The sequence below is a fragment of the Candida metapsilosis genome (assembly GCF_017655625.1).
Source record: "Candida metapsilosis strain BP57 chromosome Unknown scaffold1, whole genome shotgun sequence".
NCBI classification, from domain to species: domain Eukaryota; kingdom Fungi; phylum Ascomycota; class Pichiomycetes; order Serinales; family Debaryomycetaceae; genus Lodderomyces; species Lodderomyces metapsilosis.
In genome coordinates, this window is record NW_027138159.1 from 2,832,142 (window position 1) to 2,846,146 (window position 14,005).

Sequence of the window (14,005 nt, forward strand, 5' to 3'; positions counted from 1 at the left end):
ATGCAATAGATTTAATTTTTACTATCCAGTGATTTCTCTTGCTGCTCTGGTGGTACTTGTTTCTCATGGCTGTTGCTGCTTGTTTCTCCACCTTGTGTGTTTATATTTTCAGCATCCTTCAATATCGAGTCAAGTTTGGCTTCAAACGAATCCAACATCAGTTCTAGCTTTGATGCTTGCTTCTCTGCTTCGGTGATTTGCTGGTAGGTGTTGGCTATGTCTTGCGATTCCTGTGTCATTTTGAGTTGTTGTGGTATTGTCAAGTGGACAAATTTAAACTTCGCGACGTAAATTTTTCAAAATAAATTATTCTTCATACATAACACTATACACCTAAATATCCTTATTCCTCTTTAATCCATTGAGAATAGAAATCAATGAAAGGAAAGAGGCTTGTGAAACATCTGTGTTAATACCAACACCCCATCTTGTGATATTTTTATTCACCACTACTTCGATGTAAGTGGCTGCTCTGGCATTTGAATCTTCTCCCAAGGAGTGTTCGTGATAATGCTTGACATCGATATCGACACCCAAGTACTTGGCTAAAGCGTCATTGAAAGCAGATAATTGACCATTACCTTGACCCTTGATGGTCACCGACTTTCCATCAATTTCTATCTGTGCCTCAATTTCCTTTGCTCCCTTGCCTGGTGTCTTGATCGAGTAATCAATCAATTTATAATGTTGATCGGCAACCTCCTTATCATCCTCATCGTAGTCGATAAAGTATTCTTGTTTAAACAAGTCACATAATTCTTGATTAGTAAGTTCTTGTCCCTTGACTTCAGCACGCAGTTGAACCACTTTAGAAAAGGCAACTTGCAATCCTCTTGGTAAATCCAATTCCAAGTTGCGCAAAATGACCCATGCCGAACCACCTTTACCAGATTGTGAGTTGACACGAATAATGGCTTCATAAGTACGACCAATGTCTTCTGGATCCAATGGTAAATATGGTAATTGCCAATGTACATTATTTCCACTAGCTGCCTTGACTTTTTCGTTGTGGGCGGCAAATCCTTTCTTGATAGCATCTTGGTGTGATCCACTAAATGCACACACAACCAAAGAACCTCCATATGGGGTTCTGGCATGAACTGGTATCTTGTTGCACTTTTCCACTATATTTATCACCGATGTGATATCGGAAAAGTCCAAGTAAGGTGATACCCCTTGCGTATACAAGTTCAAGGCTAATGTGACTAAATCGACATTTCCAGTACGCTCACCGTTACCAAAAAGACATCCTTCGACACGATCAGCGCCGGCTAGTTGACCCAACTCAGCAGCTGCCACACTACATCCACGATCATTATGAGGATGTAATGAAATACAAACCGTTTCACGATGACTTATGTGAGTAGCAAAATATTCAATCTGATCAGCATACACATTTGGTGTGGCCATTTCAACAGTTGCTGGTAAGTTGAAAATGATTGGTTTTGCCTTGCTTGGGTCCCATGCTTCTTTCACTGCTTCACATACTTCAACAGCATAATCCAAGTCTGTATCTGAAAAAGTTTCTGGCGAAAATTCAAAATCCCAATCTGTACCAGCAGTTGATGGATCATCCTTTGTCAACTTTCGAACAAGCTTGGTACATTTCACCGCCAACTCTTTACTCTCTTCCTTGCTCAAGCCGAAAACCACATTTCTAAAACAATCAGATGTGGCTAAATATATGTGGACTGTGGCACGCTTAGCTCCCTTAAGAGATTCAACTGTTCTCTTGATCAACTCTTCACGACAAGGTGAAAGCACTTGAATCGACACATCTGCTGGAGCGGTTTCAACAGCGAATCTGGTGAAATCGAAATCAATCTGTGAGGCCAGTGGGAATGCCACTTCAATCTCCTTAAACCCAATATCGACCAACTTTTTGAAATACTCCTTCTTTTCGTCAATAGACATAGGATCCGGAAGTGATTGGTTACCATCTCTTAAATCGGTAGAAAGCCACCTTGGAGCCTTGTCCAAGGTTCTGCTTGGCCACTGACGATTTGGTAAATTTACTGGTGGAAATGGTTTATATTTGACCGATGGGTCTTTTAACATAGGCATGTTTGTGTGTTGTGGGTAGGTAGGTGGAGTTGCTTTATTGAAGATTTGCGTTGTCCTATTTATATCCCAAGATGACTGAATTTTTCAGAAAACCAGGTGATGGAATCAAACAAATGTTAGTCATACAAATTTTTACCTCCACAAAAACCTTAAAGATATTTTTTTTTTCTTTGCTTCTATTCACTCCGGTACAGGACCTGTAAATGACAAAGCGAACCGAAGTGGCTACATCTATTGTGTATATTGTTAGGATTTTTAGGAAATCACGGCTAATGGCGGTAAATGCTCATGCAAGTGATGCTAACCAGGCATACAAGTGATGCTAACTAGGCATACAAGTTTTTTTCAGAGGTAAAAATGAAGGCAATCCGGTGTAGAAATGCACCAATCATATCTGTGCTATTCATAAAGAGCATTGCTTCATCTTCTACCTTTTACGATAGAGCTAAACTCATTAGGTAGTGTAATCGTTGTCTTAGTGCTAGCTGACGTCACACAGAGGATTCAAACTGATCACGTGCAGCAAAATTTTTCATTCTTCACGCGCAGCCAAAGTTCATGAAAAATTTGCAAATCTTTTCATCTTTCTTCTTCAGACAAACATCTCAAATTGTATGTATCTACCTCAATCGAGTTTTAAATGATTAGAATTATTATGCGTTATCGTCATGATTACGACCACTTAACAATGTCTTCGGGCGTAATTTGAAATCAACTAACACCTACATGATAAAACTCTGATGCTATCAGATTGCAATACTAACTATTGAAGACTACAGTTTTGATTCTATCCAACGAGACATTATTATAACAATACTATACAAAACAAAATAATTTTAAATCAGTGACAAAGTGTTCGCTGAAAAGACTCTAAAACAAATATAAGACCAATCCAAAGACGGCAGCAAAAGCTGGGGTATTTATGACACCAGATCCTTCAAATGTAGACACTGCTGGTGTATCTTCTGGGGTATACACTATCGAAACTGAGTGGGAGAGTGTTGTAACACTTGCAGGTGGTACATATTCTGGTGTAATCTCTTCTGGTACAGCCTCAGTTGTAGGTTGAGGAACAATGACATCAGTTGAAGATTCTTGAACATGAGATGTAGTATCAATTGTCAAGGTATATGTAGTGGTGACATCTTCTTCTGAATTGTAGGAAACAACAGTAGCAATACGAGGTTCAGGAGTTTCAATGGTAGTTTCCACCTTGTTTGGCTTTGTCACACTCTCGATTATCTCACTGGAATACTCAACAGCAGACGTTGTAGAAGGAGCTACAGCAGTAGTGGTGACCTTCAGGCTTTCAGTTGGAGAAGTTTCAACAGTGGCGACTTTCAGACTTTCAGTTGAAGAAGTTTCAGCATCAGTAGTGGCGGCTTTCAGACTTTCAATTGGAGAAATTTCAACAGTGGCGACTTGCAGGCTCTCAGTTGAAGAAGTTTCAACAGGAGTAGTGGTAGTGACCTTCAGGCTTTCAATTGGGGAAGTTTCAGCATCAGTAGTGGCGACTTTCTGGCTTTCAGTTGAAAAAGTTTCAGCATCAGTAGTGGCGACTTTCAGACTTTCAATTGGAGAAGTTTCAACATCAGTAGTGGCGACTTTCACGCTTTCAGTTGAAGAAGTTTCAGCATCAGTAGTAGGCACAACTTCTTGTCTCTCGACTGAAGTAGTGTGCTCTTCAATTTCAACAGATGATGCCACTTCGGTAGTAGCTAAACCAGCCAATGAGGTAGAACATTCCACACCACTACACACCACAGACTTTAATTCCTCAACAGAAGATGATGGTGATTCAGGTGAATAATATGGTGGTATTCCCATTGATTGTGAGTATTCAGTGCGGGGCTCTGCTGGTGATAATGATGTTGAAAATGAAACAATCTCCGATTGAGATGAGACCAATGGTTCAACACTTGATGAGCTTTCAATCGATGTAGTTAATGGGCAGTAGGTTGTGTAAACAGTCATGTCTTCAGTAACAGTCGTAAGTCCAGTGGTTTGTGTAACCTTGGTACAGCTATTGTCTTCACACGAAGTGATGGTAATGATAGTAGTATGAATTTCACTGGTTGTGGAATAAACTGGCTCTGGAGATGATCCAGTCGAGGTAGTGACCTCTTCGGAAGATGTATAAGGAATAGCAGCAATGGACGTGTAACTGGAAGAGCTTGACTCAATGGATGAACTTGGCTCAATGGATGAACTTGATTCAATAGAAGAGCTTGACTCAATGGAGGAGCTTGATTCAATAGAAGAGCTTGACTCAATGGAGGAGCTTGACTCAATGGAAGAGCTGGTCTCAATGGAAGAGCTTGACTCAATGGAAGAGCTTGATTCAATGGATGAACTTGATTCAATAGAAGAGCTCGACTCCACAGATGAGGTGGTAGACTCAATGGATGAACTTGACTCAATGGAAGAGCTGGTCTCAATGGTGGAGCTTGTTTCAACTGGTGCAGAGCTTGTTTCAACTGATGAACTTGATTCAATGGATGAACTTGATTCAATGGTGGAGGTTGACTCCACAGATGAGGTGGTAGACTCAATGGAAGAGCTGGTGTCAATGGAAGAGCTGGTCTCAATGGAAGAGCTGGTGTCAATGGAAGAACTGGTGTCAATGGAAGAACTGGTGTCAATGGAAGAGCTTGATTCAATGGAGGAGCTTGATTCAACTGAGGCGGTACTTCCTACAGCTTCCAATGAGGTTGAGGTTTCTTTCTCACTTGTAAGTGGACAAAAAGTGGTGTAAACAGTTGTATCTTCTGTGACAGTTGTAAGACCTGTGGTGTGAGTGACTTTAGAACAGATATTGTCAGAACAAGAAGTAATTGTAATTATTGTGGTATGGATGTCGGTTGTTGTTGACACTGGTGGTTCCAAACTAGTATCAATTGCTGGTGGAATCGAAGTCAGATATTCAATTGACGATTCACTTGATGACGCGATTGTTGATTCCAAGCTAGATGCTTCAGAGAACACACTCTGAGATGATTCTTCAGTAGTCGAGGTTGATTGAATCCTAATTTCAATTGTCGAAGAGCTGCTTTCAACTTCAGTTGACTCTATGGTTGAACTGTCTTCAGGCGTTGGAGATTCAATAACTGAACTGCTTCCTTCGATCGAGGTGGATGGTAATTCAGTCTGAACAGAGCTAGGCCCTTCGAGTGAGTAGCTATATTCGAATGATGATTCCGGCTCTGAATATGATGAAGAATCAGATGTTGCCTCAACCGAACTAGTGATTGAAAGACCAGCAAGTGAGCTCGTAATCTCCATAGTAGAGCTGCCAACGGAGGATGACTCAATTTCTTCTGAAGTGCTCATGGTTTCACTCAATTCTGATACACTTGATGACGTAGAGCCCAAAGATTCGCTTGTCTCAGTTTCCGGACAGTAAGTACTAGTTGAAGTAATAGGCTCCGTGACGGTAACTGGGACAACAACTGTGACAACTTTTTTGGAGCTTGTACTGGATGATGACTCCTCATTGGATGATTGGCTCTCAACTGTGTCAGTTTCTGGGCAATAAGTACTGGTTGAAGTGATGGGTTCGGTGACGGTAACTGGGACAACAACTGTGACAACTTTTTTGGAGCTTGTACTGGATGATGTTTCTAATTCGGTTTTGGAGCTTGATGATGAGGAGGATGAAGTGGTGACCTTTGAATCAACTGTTATGGTGGAGGTGGTTCCTTCTGTAACAGTAACTGGGACAACGACGGTAACTATTTTAGCAGAAGCCAAACAAGCTAAGCCAGTGATTGATAACACATTAACGAACTTCATCTTTGGTTATTTGAAGGTGAAAGCTTTAATAATACTTTCACACATTTCGGAACTCACAGTGGAAATTCAAGTCATATTTATAATGATTTAGACACGACATCATCTGTCATGGTCAACCATAACTAATCTTTGATACTCTATTTTGTTGTGTAACCCTTTGTGTCTGTTTCTACCTGTTTCACAATTGTTTTGACAATATTTTATGTGAAAAAATTTCTTTTTCAAAAGATAATCGTTACAGATAATCCCCGTGAGTTTAAAATTCCATTTAACACAAAACCTTCGACTTTAGAGTTTTTCAAGTCGCTGAAGATTGAACCCACCAGTATCTGCAACATCTGTTATGATAAAACATGTGTCGTTGACTAACTGTTTACAGAGTGCTTGAAGAATATTGGCCCACGGAGAGGACACAAGAATTATTGTTGGAGCTGCTGCTCTACATAAACAATTTCTTTAGCTGTGGCTCCTGTATATGTTTAGTCGGTAAAGTTATCCTCCTACTACAAGCTTTAATTCTAATTATATTCGCTAAAATCCAACACTCTAAACCACCGGGTGAAGCCAATAATATAATTTGGATTCTAAGTTTGTAACATAAAATGTAAAAAATATTATTTGAGTTTGCACCACATGTACATTATAATCAAAAGTAATTGGTCTTCCAGGTTTTGTGTAGAAGCAGCCCAATACACGAACAGCTTGGAACTCTTCTATTTTTCAATAATGGTTTACAAATCCTCTCCAAAAACAACTCTCAGAAGCCACTCCCTTGAAACTCATTAAACCTGAGAGTACAAGTTTGTGTATCTCATTCTTTGAAACTATGTGGTCTGCATTTATTGCTAAGTCCAGACCTGCTCGATTGGAGGCTCTGCTAGTGCAATAGATTATTTGTTTCAGCTAATGACTAATTTTTTTATGCTCATGTTAAAATTTACATCACAGATTTCATACAGAGAAACTTTAATTTTTCAGGATTTAGCTCAAAGCAACACAATAAGTGCATATCCGATACACATACATTAAAAGTGGTCCGATGTATTGCGTAGCTGACTCAAAGCTGAGATGTAGGACGAAAGTACTTGCGAGACGTTTTCAATTATTCGTTCTTGATCTGGTGGTAAAATATGTCGCGGAGTCTTCAAATCTGAAAGAGGGTTTCCTCAATGCTCTCATTTTCTAACACTATCTGATTCTTGGTAATTCCGGTTACAGAGTCGGGGAAAGATTTTGGAAAGTCAATAAACCATTTATTTTTAGAAGCGTGTTAAATATTACATCAATATTTTTTCATTGATCGCAGAGAAAAAGTAAAACTTGAAACAAAAGCTTTTGTGGCACAAAGATTTTTTTTCATGTTTCATATCCTGCGGATCTCAATTTAATTGTGCTTGATTTGAAAATTAGCTTTACATCTCTCAAAATGGATCCTGTTCTACCTTGATTCCGCTTAGTGCCAAGAAAAATACACCTGAAAAAGAAATGTTTTTATTATTTCATGTTAATTATTGCATCAGAAATATACAGAGAACCGTTTAATTATTGAAACTCAAGTTTCTAGAACTTCGCAGATTTGGGTCTAGCTAAATTGGAATGTTTCAAGTTCTCGACCACCTTTAATCTATTTGGTATAGATGAGTTGCTATTTTGCTTGTGTTCTTCTGATATCGAATTCGTTCATTCCTTCAAATAGGAGAGCTTTGTATTTAGGCTTCACAATTTTACCTTGAACTGCATCATAACTTTTCAACAAGAAAAGCTTTACCAATCCTTCATTTGGAAAAGTTTTAACCCATTATGTGAGAATTGGATGACCGCCTTCATTACAAATACTCAGATGCATCATTCATGCCGATGTGATTACATATTATTAAAGTTTCTTCACATTTAATGACCTGAGGGATGCATGAATTCTACGGATGTTGAGTTAACTTGTGCATTTTTAACTTTCCGTACACTTACCGCCTTCAATTGATTGTATCATGCGATTCTCCGCTATGCAATACTCCAACTAGAAACAAAGTTCTGTCGACTACTTTAAAAAGTTCGATGACTGAAGAAAAACTGCGCCTATTATTATGTTTAAAGGCGCTCCAGTAGAGTTCAGGCTTTATCGGTAGTTTTAAATTTCAAACTTTAACCTTCTCCTATTTCAAATCACAGGAAGTGGACTCTGTTGCTTTCGTTCTTTATGACGGCACTATTGACCCAACGGAAAATGAGCGCTTTTGCGTGGCTATACAATGTTACATACTTCTAAATCGATGACAAAGAGAGAAAATTCTACTCTCAAAAGCAAACTACATTTAATGTAAATTAGTAAATTTTATAAGTCGAAAATCTCTATAAAGAACGGAAAATATAATAAAGAATACAGAAAAATGTTCATCGAAGCAGCATGAAGAATTAAGTAGTAGACCGAATTAGGAGTATCATGAAGGGCTAAACCCATAACAAAGGGGGGAATTCCAAAAAAACATAATGAAAAAAAGTTAACTAACATTTTGCAAATAACGTTGTACTCACCATATGTGATTGGTAATCCAAAATAACCGAAAAAAAAAGTGGAAAGCTTTAGATGGAGTTAAGCTAAGGCTTCACTTAAATAAAATAGGCCAATGGAACCAAAGCCAAAGCCAAGTAGGTAGCTCCGTTTGAAACAGCGGCTGCTTCGTATGTTGAAACAGCGGCGGAGGTAGATTCTTCAGCAGCTGGAGTACTTGATTGAGCAGCAACAGTAGTTGGAGCAGCGCTAGATTCGCCGGCAACAGTAGTTGCAGCAGCGCTAGATTCGCCGGCAACAGTAGTTGCAGCAGCGCTTGATTCGCCGGCAACAGTAGTTGCAGCAGCGCTTGATTGTCCGGCAACAGTAGTTGCAGCAACACTGGATGGAGCAGCACTGGATGAACCAGCACTGGATGAACCAGCAACAGTTTGATAGACAACTGAGGTTACAACACTACCACCAGAAGTGTAAGTAGTAGTAGCAACTGGCTTGCTTGATGGAGCAGCACCAGATGGCTTCTCACCTGAACCATAGATTGTAGAAGTAACAGTAGAACCACCAGAAGTGTAAGTGGTGGTAGCAACTGGTGTACTAGTAGCCGGAGAAGCACCACCAGCAGAAGTAGAAAGTGGACAATAGGTAACGTATTCAGTAACGGTACCACCGACAGTTTCGGTAGTCAAGACTGGAACAGCAGTGACGGTTGTTGGCTTACCTTCGTGGTCAGTAGTGGTGATAATCTTGGTGGATTCTGGAGTTTCAACTGATGAGAGTGGGCAGTAAGTAGTGTAGACGGTTTCAATACCGGAGACAGTCTTGGTTCCTGCAGATAAGGTAGCGGCAACGGTGGTCTTGTGGCACAAGTCTTCGTGGCATGAAGTAATGGTAATGACTGAAGTAACATCAGCAGTGACAGTAGACAAGATTGGTGATGAAGAAGTGAAAGTTGAAGTTTCACCATTTGGCAAGGTAGTTGTTCCAGTAGTGGTTGAGCAATCAACAGTTTCAGTGATGACAGTGGTTGAACGAATAGTTTCAACACCAGTAGCACTACCAGCACCAGATGCGGAGGAGGAGGAGGATGAAACATCAGCAACATCAACAACTTCGAAAGCAGAGTTTCCAATAAAAGTTCCATCTCTGCTCTTTAATGAATCAGCAACTGATTGAGCATCTCTCTTGTTGATTGCAACCGGTTCAATACCAGAACCCTTCATCAATCTCTTTCTGATAGCACCGGTAGAGTTGGAAGCTGGTTCTTCTTGAGCTGAAACTTGGTACAATGGGGCACCTGCTGTTCCATATAATAATCTAGCTGGAATACTGATAACGTTACCAGCATTGACAATATCAGTAAAGTACTTGGTAGCATCAACGAGTGAGTAGTAAAACAATGCAGTGTAGTCGTCATCAGCAGTGTAGGTGAAAACCGGAGCTGGCAATCCTGCTGGGATAGTGAATGGACAAACACCAGTGTCCAAGTCAACAACAGCAACAGATTGACCATCGACTAAACAAGCGACATCTTGTGAAACAACAGCAGATGATAAGAAAGCTAATGAAGTAGCTACAGTTTTTGAAAATCTCATTGCGAAAATGTGGTTAGATGTAGCGAATGTAAGATAGTTGAATGTTGGCTTTTGAAAGGAAGAGAAGAGAAAAAAGGAAAGGGGTTATATGAGCCAGTATATATATATTTTAGATTTGCAGCTTTTGCTTTTTTGGCGTTATGAGTAAAAATAGCTTTTTTTGCACCGTGATGTGATTACACAACTGTGCAATGCAAAGAATAAACACAAAAGGGGGGGAAAGCTAAATAGCTCAAGAGGCCATACTTTTATTGTGGTGTGGCCTCAATTATGTACACAAAGCTTAGTGTACAAAACGTGAGGTGTAATTTGAGAATTGGCTTTTTCTAGAGTTCTGGTTTGTGTAATGATACCACTCATAACGAAACAATAAAACCTTTATACAATAGGTCAATACTAATTTTTGTTGAACAAGTTGAAATTCCATTGTCTTAGTATCGTAGTGGTTTCTTATATTGCTGTCTTTGAGTAGCACGTTTTTGTTTCCAACAATAGAGCACGCCTTTTATTGGGTAAATCTATTAAAGACATAAACAATGGATCTAGATCGTCATCGTAATTGGTCAGATTCTGAATCGATTGTGCATAATACTAATCCATATCTGTTGGTTCAAACAGGTGAGTCAAAGTAGGTGTATTTGTGGCTCTCCAAGCCACAAGGAAATCAGTGACTACATTACGAAGAAGAATCTCTACTCCTTTCTCTTGGCTTTTAAAAGCCACTAGGAACTAACTTTGTGGTATAAGATCTTTGGTTTGTTGACATTTAACCACTTTGGTGTTTACTTTTGACTAATTTGGTAGGTTGCTTTTTCATTTTACTTCGTAGTTTACTTGCAAACAATACCACGCAACTCTCACTGAAGGTTTAAAAAAGTGTAACAAGTGTTGGGTTGATGGTTTTAGACTTTTTCTTTTTTAGTTCGGATTAAAAGAAAGCTTATTTTGTGTGATTCTTTTAGGACAATACAACCAGCACAACAAAAATTCCATGGAGGAGACTTCTCGGGAATATAATGGTTATGCATAGTAGGTGAGAAGATGTGCCGTCATTAGCACATACATTCAGGTGTATATTACCACTATTTCTATTGTAGAGTGTAGTGTTCGTGATGAAATACGAAATACGAAATTATCAATTGTATTGAGGTTTTGCGATAGACACGTCCTAAATTAACTTTTATTACATCAACACAAAGCAAATAGAAAAGCTGTTCCAATGCATTTAAACGTCATCATGCCAGATATCCTATGCGTCTAAACACAGTATCTCATGCATATCAATTACGCTATTTAAATTATGTTAACCTTTTGAGTTATTTAGAAACTCCTTTTATGAGTAGTGTGGTTACATTGAGTCGATTTCAAGTTCTCACAGAAGAGGTCTCATAACCAAGAAGCCTTTTGTGGCAAGTTTGTAAAATGAAATTACATCTCCACCCTAAGTGGAGAAAGCAAGAACTGTAGAGGCAAATGAGAGTTTGCAGGGTCAGCTCTCCTTAAAGTGAAGTAGCTTGGCCATTCATACGGAAAGGGGGGAACTCAAGACTCTGTGTTTGTATTTAATTGTTACTTTTGAGAGACTTTTGCTCAATGGATCTGGAACAAAAAGCACGAAAACAATAAGAATAATAGAAAAAAAATTCTCTCCTTTTAATTTCTGTGGTTTTTAGTAAAAGCAATCGACGCCACTAAAAGCAGGAGAGATGGTTTAAAGCTATTACTTTGGTCCTGTTACTTCATGCTGTATCTAGTGACTCCCCTAAGCATAACGTTATCTTCAAGTGTCAGTTACGTCAACGAGTTAATCAAGTTACGGAAATTAGACGTCTTTTCCGCGCGTAATTAAAAGATTTTCGCATTTTTAGCAACAAAAGAAAGTAAGAAGAATCTCTGCATAATGTGAGATTCCGCCCACGTTTTTAAAAGCCAACATTCTAACATTCTTTGATTCTCCCTTTCTTCATTCTTTGTATTCTTTTTCATTTCATATTTTTTTTTTTGGGCGGTTGAATACGTAGATAACAGTTTATCACAATATCGATGATCTTTTCTAACATCGTATGTGTCTGATTCCAATTACAAAGAGAAAACGTTTGCTTGAATGTGTTATTGTTATTTTACTTATGTGCGCTTTATGGCTTAGTAATTACTCCCATGCACAATAGAATTCAGCTCCGGACTTCTCGGATCCGACATTCCAGAACCTTCTTGATGCGTAGCACTATACAACAGCTCAAGTCTCTTTAAAGCACGGAACGATCAACCAAATCCCGGACAATTCCATTATTTCCTTGAATCCCCGCACGTGGTTATAATTTTTTTTCTTTGATTTATCCGCAATAATAATTAATTTCGTATTTATCATTTCATTTTTGTGTCAATTGGGCTACCCATGTTACATTAATAAGCTTGGAATAACGCATGTGAGTAGCACTAGTGTGGTTATAAAGGATGACGTAAGGTTAACCTTGGGTAGGTACACAATCTAGAGTACAGAGCTATCTACTTGTCTACACAGACGTCCTCTATTGCTTTAATTGTCTCACTATAATCAGTGAATTGTTATGTCTATTATATTTACCTTTGACCTATGGATTAAAATCAGCCAATTTCTTATCATTCTTCAACTTGACATCGATATCAAAATCATCTGAACCCGACCAATCAACATGGATATTACGATACTTTGACATATCAGTATTCTTCAAAACTTTAGCTCTTTCTTTACTCCATTCATTCTGAACATCCTCAAATGCCTTATCCCACACTTTATCATACACTTTTTTAATCTTGGCTTCTTCTTGTTGACGCACTTCTTCCAATGCCATCCATTCCATATGTTTCAAATCATCACTACTTGGTTCGTAAATATGCCATATGACATAATGTGGCAATCCAACGACTGAATATCCCATTCTTTTACTCAATTTACCAAATGCTTCTGTTTCTGCGTGTTTTTCAAAAGAAAATGCTGGGAAATGAGAACCAGTACGGAAAACCTTGGCTTTGGTTAAGATAGAAACCCCACCAATTCCATCCAACTCCATTTCAGTTTCAGGGTCTCCATATGGATCGCGCAAGTATGCCAAATGTGGTCTCCATGTTTGATATTCAACATATCCTTCAACAATACATGCATCTTCATCCAACGTCTCTGCCAATTGTAAGCCACCATCACTTTCCTGCCACGAGTTCAAATCGTATGGTTGTTGATTTCCTAGCCAGTCAGGTAAAGGACGCCATACATTGGGTACAATTACGTCTTTATCGTGATGCATTAAATCTTCCAAAATTGTAGGCGGCACAGTCTCAACATCGGCATCTCTCCAGTATACATAAGAATGATGTGGTTTTATAGCCACCGACCACAACCAATTTCTTGCACGCGCCATCAATTTTCTTCTTGGTCCTTGAGCAGCAAATCCATGTCGATCACTAAAACTTTGACCAATGATTTGTCCGAAATCCTTTTCATAAATTTCAATCTCACCAAAATGCATCTCAGTGTTAAGGTCCAGCTGGACTTCATGCAAGTGCTTCATCAACTCTCCCATGGTGTCATCTTTGGAGTCACTGACTAAGAATGCTAAATCTATAAGGTTATGTGGGTATGTCAATTTCTTCATGTGGTTGAAAAACATTGGTAAATGAGCAGCAGCATCTCTCAATGGCACGCAAAACAATACTCGTTCATCATATTGCCATCCGTTGGGTGATCCAACATAATTTGCCAAATCGAAAAAGGAGACATTATCTAGCCCGTTCAAGTTTGGGCTATATTGTGAATGTCTCAACACATTGCTCGTTAGAAGTAGACATAGGAAGATAAATGCCACTATGGATATAAGTATATTTCGACCCTGTTTAGATAGGTAAAGTAGTATATTATTGGACTTTCTTATTTTGGTTTTTGAGTCGTCCTGGTAGTCATATGGGGTTACCTGCATAGACAAAGGCGTCGATGATCTTGATGGAGGCATTTGTTTATGTGGATATGTAACGAATGAATAATGCAAAATGTTTTTTTGGTTTTGGAATATGTGTCAGA

At 38.9% G+C, this 14,005-nt stretch overlaps 5 protein-coding genes across 5 annotated transcripts; all 5 read right to left on the reverse strand. All coding sequences in view use genetic code 12, as the record gives it.

The window, feature by feature from the left end:
* Positions 1 to 11: 11 nt before the first annotated feature.
* On the reverse strand, positions 12 to 239 carry I9W82_001262 (uncharacterized protein; the record flags this gene model as incomplete). Its single annotated transcript, XM_067689988.1, has 1 exon — positions 12 to 239. The coding sequence occupies one exon, from the start codon at positions 237 to 239 to the stop codon at positions 12 to 14; it is 228 nt and encodes a 75-aa protein (XP_067551283.1).
* A 94-nt stretch (positions 240 to 333) lies between these two features.
* LEU42 (Leu42p) lies at positions 334 to 2,064 on the reverse strand (the record flags this gene model as incomplete). Its single annotated transcript, XM_067689989.1, has 1 exon — positions 334 to 2,064. The coding sequence occupies one exon, from the start codon at positions 2,062 to 2,064 to the stop codon at positions 334 to 336; it is 1,731 nt and encodes a 576-aa protein (XP_067551284.1).
* Positions 2,065 to 2,934: 870 nt separating this feature from the next.
* I9W82_001264 (uncharacterized protein) lies at positions 2,935 to 5,856 on the reverse strand (the record flags this gene model as incomplete). The annotated part of the gene is made up of 1 exon (XM_067689990.1): positions 2,935 to 5,856. One exon carries the CDS (start codon positions 5,854 to 5,856, stop codon positions 2,935 to 2,937), a length of 2,922 nt encoding a protein of 973 aa, XP_067551285.1.
* Positions 5,857 to 8,460: 2,604 nt separating this feature from the next.
* I9W82_001265 (uncharacterized protein) lies at positions 8,461 to 9,954 on the reverse strand (the record flags this gene model as incomplete). Its single annotated transcript, XM_067689991.1, has 1 exon — positions 8,461 to 9,954. The coding sequence occupies one exon, from the start codon at positions 9,952 to 9,954 to the stop codon at positions 8,461 to 8,463; it is 1,494 nt and encodes a 497-aa protein (XP_067551286.1).
* Positions 9,955 to 12,545: 2,591 nt separating this feature from the next.
* On the reverse strand, positions 12,546 to 13,937 carry ANP1 (Anp1p; the record flags this gene model as incomplete). The annotated part of the gene is made up of 1 exon (XM_067689992.1): positions 12,546 to 13,937. The coding sequence occupies one exon, from the start codon at positions 13,935 to 13,937 to the stop codon at positions 12,546 to 12,548; it is 1,392 nt and encodes a 463-aa protein (XP_067551287.1).
* Between the last annotated feature and the right edge of the window lie 68 nt (positions 13,938 to 14,005).